Source organism: Mixophyes fleayi, chromosome 10, assembly GCF_038048845.1.
Source record: "Mixophyes fleayi isolate aMixFle1 chromosome 10, aMixFle1.hap1, whole genome shotgun sequence".
Taxonomy (NCBI): Eukaryota; Metazoa; Chordata; class Amphibia; order Anura; family Limnodynastidae; genus Mixophyes; species Mixophyes fleayi.
This window is the reverse complement of record NC_134411.1, coordinates 93,079,067-93,091,338: the sequence shown is the minus strand read 5'-3', so window position 1 is coordinate 93,091,338 and position 12,272 is coordinate 93,079,067. Positions and strand designations below refer to the sequence as shown.

Here is a 12,272-nt window from a genome sequence, read left to right as displayed (position 1 = left end):
CTCCTGATTAATTTGATATGGGTTTTTATTATTTACTAATAAGTTATCTTCAACAAACTATAGCACCCCTTAAATCAATCTGATATTCCTAAAGGTGCACGAGCCAAATGGTGAGAAACTAGGGACTAGAATAGGGTTCGGAAACTCCACATACTTCAGGGCCACATGAGTGGCCCTCTAACCTTAAAACAGTTTATTCAAAGAAAGAGTCACCTACCTGTGTAATAACATAGCCTCAGTATTTTAAATGAGTGTTACAAGCTATAACAAATTTGAGAATACAGCAGGAAGTAGCTGAGGGCCGCAGATGAAGGCTTGGAGGGCCACATGTTGCCCATCAGCAACAGCTGGTGGATAATCACCCATTCTCACAGTTCCTGTGCTGTAACCAATAGCAACCACACATTTGTTTGGTAAACTAGTAGAAAACGACAATCATTTGCAGTCGTTCCCACACAGAATCCATCTCTAACTTGAACATAGACAGATGTTAAAGAACTTGATTAACATTATCATCTGTTTGATTACTAAGCAGAAGAGTTTCTCAGCTATTGAAATATAACCAGTCTTTTTTTTCTAAAACTATGTTCTTTCATGTTTAAAAACCCTATTGGTGATAATAGAGCTTCCCAGATTACCAGGCAAGACGCAGAGAGATTAATCCTGGGTGGAAAGCTCTCAGATGTATCCGTTTAGCTAATGTCTATCATTAATACATTCCTACAGTCCTTATATTGCTGAAGAATGAAAGTATCACAATGGTGATTATACAGAATTCTGTTAGAATTAAAAAACAAAAACACATTAGCTGCAGCAAACACTGACACCAATCATTAGTAATTTATGGGAGCCTTGGTTTCATATCCCACACGTTGCTTAACTAAAGCATTTATCAGATTAAATACAACCATCTCACAGCATCCTATCCTATCACACTCTCCAATGTTCGAGATTATACTCTATACAAGATACACATATTGAATGTAGCGGCTAGACTAATTTTCATCATAAAACTTTCTTTGCTCTGTCAGTCTCTACATTGTTGCCTGTATTTCATGGAATCCAAAATAAAATACTTCTACCAACATACCAGCCATAAACGAAACTGCACCAACGACCATCTATTTACTTGTTTCAAAATATCTTCCCAAGTGCAGAGAGGAGAGTGCTCACTGGTGAAGCACGCTTTAGAAATGAGGCCCATTGACTGCTATGCAGTGCATCACGGAGCACTTCCACAGTCATGTGGGTGGGGTCTTGAATCTCTTTGTACAGACAGATTAGTGAAAGCAAGTGTGAAAGGTTTATTACATAGCTCTTGTTAGAACTGAATATATTTGAGAAATCTGGATGTGGTGGAATGTTTCTTCCCTATGCACAGAAGACTTCAATTCTGTACCCCTATTAACAGACACTGAAGCTAGATTCTTTTAAAATACGGCGGATAACAGAACAGCCTGCACTCAGTTGCATTAGAATTGTAGATGCAATATCAATAATATTAAATTCTGCCAATGCACGGAAACTTCCAATATATTGCCAACGTTGATAATGATCCTTTCAAGTTTAGGTTTAGTGGTCTTTAATTAAGGGGGAAAATACTAGGGTATCAGGGGTGATTGAGTCTCAGCAAATTTTGAATGCCCCCCCCCCCTCCCTTCCACACTTTGGCTAAAGTTATAGGACCCACCCATCTGAAACATTAATACCCCGGGATCCACAAATTGCACAGCTAACTATCTGAAATAGCTGTCTTAACTGTACAAGCATTCCTTATAACCTAAGCAACTGCCAGCTCCATCTGCAGCCAGGCTAAGGGCATCCTTAAAATCCCGTTGAGAGACAGACACTGTACAGGAGCACCAGTATAATTTCTGTGCTGTTCCCGTGCAGAGTTCCGTCACTCCACCTCCAGACTTCCTCTCTAACACTCCTGGTTCTCAGAGCTCTCTAACCAGCTATCAGCGCAAGGTTCAGAGTGCAGCAAATCATAACTTCCCACAATGCAAACACCTAACATGGTAACAAACACATGAAAATGTGAATGTTAAAATCTTAAACCATGAATGTATATTTGTGAAAGGAACTGTCTGCATTCTAACAACTTATTGGCTTAAACAGGCCCTCCTGCAAATTTTTCTAAATATACTGCTCATCTTTCCTTTCCTTGATTTTCAGTGATAATTTTATTTCATAAAGCAGTTACTTATATTCCTTATCCATGGACAGAATGCAGCTCATCTGTGCTCTTTGCTCTATAATTGTGTCTAGAAAGCAACTTTGTGTAGTATCGATTGGCAAGGCAGAAAAACACGACTGAACTGCACAGAATAAAACCAGAATGTTAAACATGTAATTGGTTAAAGTTGCAGGAACGGAAGCAAATAAGTTAAAGTTATCTGGATGTGTAAACCCTATTAATTGTGAAATTCTCGACGATGTAAAAGAAACTTTATTTTAATTCACAATGTTCTTCTGTGGCAGCAAAGATTAAAGCATCGGTATAACTCAAAACAGAATCATTGAGACCATAAAAAGTTAAACCACTTTGCTCACCATTAACCTGACATTTCATTGCAGCTTTAATAAAATGTAAATTATTACACTGCCAATCCATTCCAGAGCGTTTAAATTCCTCCTACGTATCTAGGGCATGGTTCTAATGGGGTCTGACAAAGGTCAAAAATCTAAGACTGCAGTCATTTGAGCTGCTGTGACATTGCTAGCCCTGCCCGCGTCAATCTACACTGGGCATTTTTCTACAACTTCTGCCAAGCAGTCAGTCACATGTTAGGAGGAAGGCGCTTCTCAATCAGAACTGAGGAGTGAGAGACATCATGGGGGACATATTTAGTTAAGTATAAACACTCAATTTATATCAAGTATATAATTCAGTCTTTGACATGTTTTGCTCTTCAAAACAATCTTCCATATGAGGAAAGTGTTATAACTGATCAGCGTGTTGAATTGGATTACAAACATACCGAGGACAGCTGGAACGGAGCCATCTCCATCTAATCCCCACGTCTGCAGTTTCTGTGCCTTCCTGCTGCTCTCTGCAAGTATCAAAATCGTTGTAATTTGCCTATCTGTCCCGGCTGTAACGTGAGATGTTTGACATCCCAGGTCAGAGAGACGAGCAGTGCGCTAATCCCATTTAAGATCACGCTCAACAGGCAGCACACAGCGAGCGCAGATGAAGACCGTTTCACACTCTGTCCTTGCCAGTTACTGCTTGGTAGATCAGTACAACACATTTCTGCTGTCTCAGTGTATTATAAAGAGACGATGTGTTAAAGGGAAAGTTTGAAAACCCTGTTGAATTTAGCATATTTCTGCTTTATTTTGACCTAAATGATTATCCGATTTTACTCTAAAAGATAAAAATCAGATTAAACAAAATTTTTAATACTCTTATCACCTTACTCAGTCCAGCATCTATAGCTTGTTGGGAAAGCGACATTAATGGTAAATGAGCCTATTTATTAAGCCATAAACCATACAGAAATGGCTTTATCTGTATGGTTCAGCCACTTTTAAGTAGCACCTCTAACAAAATCCATATAAGAAATATCTCCTGCATTAGGCTAAATTTCACAATAAACCGCAGTTCCCATAATTCTCAATGGGGACTGCGGTCTAGGCCAATTTAACAAGCTTCAAAAAGCCGAGCTTCTCAGAGCTTGACCTGATGGCATTCGCTGTTCTGCCCTATGGGGAGAGAGATCTTTGGAACCCTCTCCGGCGGCCTTCCCTTCGTTAACTCCCTCTGCACATGCGAGACCTCCTATCAGTTGCGCAGTCCCTGCACGATTTTATAATCCATGCCCGCGAAATATCATCCCTTGTTGCGATAAGAGATTATATTTAATGGGGGGGCATATGCAGCAATAAATAGACTGAACACTTGGAGACACCTCCCTTAGCAGCAATGATTTCATTCAGATGTCTCCTGCAGCAGTTGATTGATCATATATACTATATTGACTTAATGGCATTGTAACCGATTCTTTACCGCATTAATAATCTTGATGACTGCATGGCTGCCGACTGTCAGTAAAAGATGTTTTTAACTGTCTGTAATCACAAAAAGGAATCTGTAAAACAATATGGCAGAATTCCTCTGACATAAGTAAAGTACACTTGGCATTCACATTACTATTGGTTTGGGGCTTGAATAGATTCATGAACTCATTATTGGTAGCCCATGGCCACCTTTTGTACTCTAAATACTATCACAGTCAATCACATCCAGCGTTACATAAATGCGTCAGTAAAACATATTGAATGTCAGTAAATCTTTATAAAAGGGTAAGAAAAGTCTTGAGGATCAACAACCCTGAACTGTGCGCTATCATTTATATAGTGCTTATATCATTCCGCTGTGCTGTACATATTTGTCATTCACATCAGTTCCTGCCCCATTGGGGCTTACAGTCTAAATTCCCTAACATACAGACTAGGTAGGGTTAACTAGTGCTAACTTTATCAGAAGCCAATTAACCTACTAGTATGTTTTTGGAGTGTGGGAGGAAACCGGAGCACCCGGAGGAAACCCACGTAAACACGGGGAGAAGATACAAACTCCACACAGATAAGGCCATGGTCGGGAATCGAACTCATGACCCCAGTGCTGTGAGGCAGAAGTGCTAACCACTGAGCCACCGTGCTGCACTTCGGTCATGCCACAACATTGTACGACCCACGTTTTTATTTTTAAAGCTCCAATTCCCATACAGATCATCTAATAACCTCCTTTAGGATACATTGGTACAATACAGAAAAATAGACAATTGTCCCCACAGTATTCTGGGTTCTGAAGCTGAATAGGCAACCAAAGAGTTTCACCAGCATAGCTGCTTATGGACCAGTCTTCCAATAGCATTCTGGATCATCCAAGTCTTTGGTGATCTGGAAACCGGTGGAATCATTCCTTTTGGTATTGCATTGTTCCTCTCACGCACATTCTTGTTCCTCATAACGGACTCATAAACACTGACATTAGTATATTATATACCTTGATGGAGACTGTTCATTCGCAATGTTTTTGTGTCACTTTCCAACCTCACAAGCATCAACCCGGTCTAAGGCTTTCAGTAATCACTAATTGCGGCATAACACATTTGTATCAGGTTAAGCAGGCGGATGCTGAAAATCAAAGGATTTTTTTTTTTGCCCACCTCTAGATCAAATTAATGTAGAAATACTGAGAATTCAGTATCCAGGACTAACCTCTAACAGGCACAGGGAAATCACATCACTAATCTAACAAATATGCTGTGTTGAGCAAGATTGTAAGTTAAACAGCAACTTCCCCACAATCCTTAACATGAGAGGATTCACTTAGTTGACTGCTGTGACATTTTCAAAAAAAAGCTGCACAACGGACATAGAAATGGTGGTGCCAGTAATCTCTCCGAAGAGGAGATTCCGACGAGATAGATTTAGACACAAAAATGCCGACAGTTGTTATGGCGTTAAATGAAAATAGAAAAGAGTCAGTACCAGGCATAAGATAGATGAAGGATTTTTTTTTTTTATAAATTTATGTGAAAGCATCAAAAGAACAGGGGGCAGCAAACATTTTCTATGATCAAGTTTCGTAGGAGTAAAGGAATTTCTTTTGGCACCAATTTTTTTATCAAATATCTCTAGGGAAATGCTTAGATTATGTCCTGGTACATAAGTGGAGGATTGTAAATCTAATCTACAACTTCTGCCTAAGAAAACTATGGTTCCTTACACTAGCGGTCAATAATCCATGTTAGATAGTAGCGTGATATATAACTATCCAATCTTCAGAGCTGTAAGTAAAAAAAATCCATGTATAGTTACAGGTGGAGTAGAGCTTCTGCCGTGAGTAACACACCATGTCTAAAAACTATCTTGAGAAAGTCCGAGTCAATTCAGAGTGGTTTAGCCAATTCACTTAATAAATCCTATTGCATTTGTCTGTAAAAACACGGAGCTGTCCGTGGTGCTGAACTGGTTGGTTTTGCTACCATCAAACGTCTTCGCTTTCTAGAGGATTATGGGATATTAAACACGCTAGTCACTTTACCGTTCTGTGGGGTTATGGGGGTGGAAACTAATTTCCTAACTATTGTAGCTCTATTGGCAACAATTACTGAACCACTTAAGTGAATTCCAGGATTTCAAAAGTATCCAGCTGTGACTTCATATTCTGAGTATTATTTCAGACTTCTTAACATCAACTGCCTGCATTCAAATCCTCTTTGTAATTTTATTTTACATGTATTTAATTGCACTTTCTTCTCTCAGATAAATTGCTGCCTTTCCCCTATTCTGAATAGGGCATTTTAAAAAACTAAGTGCTATAGATTTCTGTCCCCTCAGTTAAAAAAAAAAAAAGAGTTTTGTTTTTTCAAAAACTAAAACAGACATTTAATTAATTCCTGCTAACCATAAATTATTGCGGTTAAGCTTAACTTCTACCAAGTTTTCGGGAGAAAGAGTCAAGAACATAAAGTATGCGGTTGATAAACTCTCAATTCTCTTTCAGCCAGATTGCCCAAATCTGTCATATTGAACCATACAACCAAATGCATATTTATGTCCGCACCTGTAATTTGGAGCAAAAGTCCAAGGGCTAGATTTACTAAACGACGGGTTTGAAAAAGTGGAGATGTTGCCTATAGCAACCAATCAGATTCTAGCTGTCATTTTGTAGAATGCAATAAATAAATAAAAGATAGAATCTGATTGGTTGCTATAGGCAAAATCTCCACTTTTTCAAACCCGCAGTTTAGTAAATATACCCCCAAGAGTTGGATTGTGAAGGGCATAGTGAGCGTGGTTGGACAATGGCTGCATACTGTATGATGCGGTCAGTGTCTGAACAGATTTATCAGCCATCCCGTCGACAATCTTTCTGAGGCATTATGCAATTTGATTGGCCAATTAGGTTGTCTTCCACTGCATTGGCCACAGAGTTGACTTTGGGCAGCATAGTGGCTTAGTGGTTAGCAGTTCTGTCTCACAGCACTGGGGTCATGAGTTAGATTCCCGAACCATGGCCTTATCTGTGTGGAGTTTGTATATTCTCCCTTTGTTTGCGTGGGTTTCCTGCGGGTGCTCCGGTTTCCTCCCACACTCCAAAAACATACTGGTAGGTTAATTGGCTGCTATCAAATTGACCCTAGTCTCTCTGTCTGTCTGTCTATATATGTGTGTATATTAGGGAATTTAGACTGTAAGCTCCAATGGGGCAGGGACTGATGTGAATGTGTTCTCTGTACAGCGCTGCGGAATTAGTGGCGCTATATAAATAGAAAAATATACAGTCACTACATTTTGCTAGCTAAAAGTTGCAATAAGCACTAGAACATCCACTCCATGGCTTCAGTAGGATTTATATTCATAATCCAGTCTGACTGACTATGGCGAGAACATTTTTTTTTTTTAGCCACTCTGACTAAACTAATAAGCTTTAAAATACTGTCAAATTCAGTAATTTCTGGTGCTGTCATTTGAAAAAGCCAAAAAAAAAACCCCATTATTGAAGTTCGAGAAAATACTGTGTCCTTTAAGTGGCGTCAGTCCATTTCTTTCCGACAGATTATTCATATTTGGGGAATAATCACATAGTAGGCTGTAAAAAAGCACATTTATAGCACAGTAACTACTGTCCGTTGATGCAGACTAATGCAAAGTACAGCAGTGGTTATAGAGAAATGATAGATCTCTTCAGTTAAGCGGATGGTAATACACTAAGGCTCACCAGAATAAAAACAAAGATTAATAACGAAAATCAACAAATCTTATGACCATATGCGTGTGACAAAGAGTTATGAGCTATTATCAGTATAATATCGAATGCATATTTGCTATGATATTGCTAGCTGGATTCAGCATGGGTATATTAGCATCTTTAAGATTGATTACTCCTCGAAATGACAATTAATGAGCTTTATTATTGATTGTAACCATGGTATTTTATGCTCAAAGTCCACATAAGTCTCTCTCTCTGCTGAATGAAAACCACATGTAGCAAATTGGGTCTGTTGGGTCTGTAAGATCGGTTGAAGTAGCAGCTACTAATCTTTTAGAGTGATCCTTATATGTTGGTCATTAACTAGGATGGAGAGATGGAATAAATAGTTCACCAAGCTGTAATATCTTTGCACAGGTTCTGTCCTTTTCTAGGATATTAGATATATATGAATGAATGAATGAGACTATGTACAAAATGTGAATAGATTCAGGATAGTGTAACATTTACAGTTACATTTTAATGGTTCAATTCCAAATGAAGTTCCTATACTGTAGGTCAATTCAAATATCTGCTCAATAAAGACTCTGTTGTAACTTGTGTTTGCTGAGGCTACGTAGATGCCAGATTTTGGGGATACTCCTATTAAGCACAGATAAGTTGATCACTAGCTCAGTGTTTGATTAGTCTCCCTGGTTGAAGCAGAGAAATATGTAAGATAACTCCCAGTGTAAAGGACTAAATCAAAATCCCCTGAGATTGGCTTTTGTAGAGGAACAACCTAACGAGAGTTAAAGATGGTCCATGCAGTTTGCTATATGCCATTTATGAGCTCCTTTGGTTTTGTTTGCTATATATCTATATCTATATATATATATATATATATATATATATATATATATATATATATATATATATATATATATATATAAACATTACAGGTCAATAAATGTTATTAATTATCTAGGGTGTGAGTTACACAATAAAATAAATAAGTATATCTTACATAGACCTGTATGCTATACATAAGTATAGCATACATAGATACAAGTGCAAGACAAACCAGCACCATAAAGAGACCATGTAAGTATGGGGATATAAAAAGAATGCTGTATTTTTTTTTATTTTTTTTTCACAGCACTGGGGTCATGAGTTCAATGCCCGACCATGGCCTTATCTGTGTGTGGAGTTTGTATGTTCTCCCTGTGTTTGCATGGGTTTCCTCCGGGTGCTCCGGTTTCCTCCCACACTCCAAAAACATACTGGTAGGTTAATTGGCTGCTATCAAAATATCCTCTAATGCAACCACTCCTCCCCACCCTCCCCCAGTTCACTCCATAAGCATGAAAAGCTTTAGACAATGCTTCGGAAACCTCCAAGGAAGCACTGCGCTTATAACTTGGATGTTGATAGAAGATTTAATAGTCTTTCCTGTCTTAAGTACCAGAATGTTTTATTTGGATGCTATGATGGAGAGCAGCAACTTTTAAAGGTTGAATTTCATTGGTCTGACTGGATCGCCCCCTGGGTCCCCTGTATGCAATTTCAGTGGCAAAGGGATGTAAAACAAAGTTTGGAGAGGTATCGGTGATGTGATGCGTAAGGAAGGTTTCTGGGGGGCAGTGGGAGTTTAGGGGTCACGGTGGAGGTAAGCAGGGGGTGCAAAGTGTTGCTTCGAACCTCAGTAGACCTAGTTACCAGCAGGAAGAATTTTTCGTTGCAACGACCTCCACATCGCCAGAAATTTCTGTTCAAGTGTTTAACCATAAAGCCTCCATGACAGGTCTCAATACATGTTTATCCTGTAAGCATCTTTATTCCCTCCATTCCACCAAGCAATAAAAGGGTGGGGTACGGAATAATGATGCTGATTATTCCGACAAGTCTTACCCCGGCGTCTTCACACCGAAGGGCTCCTTCCCGAGCAGGCTTCAGGATGACTGATGTGCCAAGTGACTGGAAGCCATCGCGATGAATGAAGAAGCCGACGCGACTTGATGACGTCACTGCCAACCACAACGCTGTTATCGGTGCTGTTAAGGGGGTAATATAAGTATGCGGACATGGACAATGTACATTACAAAGCGTTGTACATTGTCCATGCCCGCAACACGGTTGGCAGTGACATCAAGTCGCAGCGGCTTCTTCATTCATCGCGATTGCTTCCAGTCGCTTGGGCACATCAGTCAGCCTGGAGCCTCGTCGGGAAGGAACCCTTCGTTGTCGAGCCATCAGGGTAAGTCTTGTCGGGGTAGTCAGCATCGATATGCAGGACTACTACCGCAATAAAGTCCTTTTAGACTTTAAAGGAAGCCTCCTATCCTATCCCTTCCATTGTGTCTCTTATTTATCTCTGAATCACTCCACTGGCTCTAAATTTCTGTTCCCCACCAAGTGTGCAGATTTTCTTGATTTCTGATGATTTTTATAAGCGTCGTAGAGTCTGCTGTCACCTGTGTATGTAGTTTTAACACAAAGGTGTCCTTTTATGTGGATAGTCCACAGCAAATCAATATACTTCGCTATTTAGGTTCAACTTACTTGCTACAGTTAATTATCACATCTTCTGGCAGAATCTGCTTTTTCAACATCCCCTGCTTGGGGTGGTCTCCTCTTCCGCGGAACAAACCTGGTGGCTCAATTTTAAAGTTCCCGATCCGTTCTCGGTGATGGTCCATGAGGCAGTAACCATATTCCTCCACAAGCTTCTCATTCTCTTCCTTCAATTTCTGGCGCAATGACAAAGGGTAAATTGGATTAAATAAAGACCTGGGACTTGCATAAAACTGAATACTTATATGTCAGAGTTTTAAATCTGAGTAATCTAGTTTTACAATTACGGCAATTTGAGGATTCCAGACCCAGCATTATAGGAAATCTACATCCAAATCTATATCAGTGTTCAGGAATATACAATAAAACCCAAAAAACCAAGTGCTTACCTTCTGCTTCATTGGCCGGATCACACCATGCTCTAACTGTCTATGATTGTTATTTTTAATAATCACTTTAGTTTATGGTACCAGGGACACAGTGAGAAAGTGACTTGTCCAAGACAGGGCCTGATTATATAATAGTCTGACTAGCCTGCAGCCTAGGGTGCAAGGCTTTTGAGGGGGGATGCAAAGTTTTTGGGTGTGCAAAATTGTGACAGGGAGAGGTTTAAACTGAAATTATTTTTATTGACCTATTCCTATGATAATGGCTGAAGACCACGATTCCTTGGGCAGACGCTTGAGGATAAGTGAATAGGAAAGACAAGGATGGCGAGAAGCACAGGAATGACAGCCCCCTCCACCTTTAAATCTTCACTCTCAGTAACGTTCGTTCATCCCTCCATTCTGCCATACAGATCTTAGGCAGCGTGAAAAAAGCCAGATATTAAAATAAGGACGAGTTCATTTTTACCTATCGCGCATTAGTCCGGCGTGGAAGGAGTGGCACCCAGAGAGAACTCTTCACACAACTCTGCAAACACCACCCCCTAGGAGAATATTCTAAAGGGCATCAATATGTTTCAACTAACCAGGGCAGGAAATGCACAAAATACGCTGGGAAAATGACAACACACTTCTAGATACAGAAACAAGATTCACAATAAAGTGGTACACTGTCCTATCCCGGTTCTCATCCTACATTTCTAATCGCTCTTTCACTGTTACTTTCTATGGGGCCACCTCTGCTCCGCTTCCTTTATGAGTTGGGAGTACCGCAAGGCTCAGTGCTAGGTCCTCTGCTATTCTCTATCTATACCGCTTCTCTTGGAAATCTAATAAGTTCCTTTGGATTTCAGTATCATCTCTATGCGGATGATACCCAAATGTATCTATCCTCTCCTGATCTCTCGACATCTGTGTTGTCCCGTGTAACTGACTGTCTTTCTGCCATATCATCTTGGATGTCCTCTCGCCAAATCAAACTTAATCTTTCTAAAACAGAGTTAATAATATTCCCACCCACCAACAAGAGTATACCTGACATTTCTATCTCTGTTGATAACATGACCATAAATCCCACCCCACAAGCTCGCTGCCTAGGTGTAATCCTTGACTCACATCTATCCTTTGTTCACCACATTGACTATATCTAAATCAAGTTACATACATCTAAAAGAACATTTCCAGAATTAGCGCATATCTCACGCAAGATACTGCAAAAACCTTAATTCATGCACTTATCTCCCGTATTGACTATTGCAATTCCCTCCTTACTGGTCTTCCCCAAAACAGACTCAAACCCCTACAATCTATTTGGCACGCTGCGGCAAGATTGATTTTCCTTGCAAATCGTTATTCCTCTGTTGAATCAATCTGTATGTCTCTACACTGGCTGCCTGTTTTCTACCGAATCCAATATAAAATACTTTTACTAACCTACAAGGCCATCAACAAAGCTGCACCAACATACATCTCCTCTCTTGTCTCAAATTATCTCCCAACTCTGCAACTCCGTTCTACACAAGATCTGCATCCACTCATTAGATCCTTCCATTCCCGGTTACAGGACTTTTTTCGGGCTGCACCCACTCTATGGAATTCTC

General features: G+C 39.8%; 1 protein-coding gene across 6 annotated transcripts in view; it reads right to left on the bottom strand.

Annotated features, from left to right (window-relative positions):
• Positions 1–12,272, bottom strand: part of LOC142104477 (DNA topoisomerase I, mitochondrial-like) — a 164,176-nt gene that overhangs the window by 18,396 nt on the left and 133,508 nt on the right. For all 6 annotated transcript variants that reach the window (XM_075189165.1, XM_075189164.1, XM_075189166.1 and 3 more), the window contains one exon: positions 10,274–10,461. In XM_075189165.1, coding sequence (XP_075045266.1) covers positions 10,274–10,461 — 188 coding nt within the window. The remainder of the gene's footprint in view (positions 1–10,273; positions 10,462–12,272) is intronic.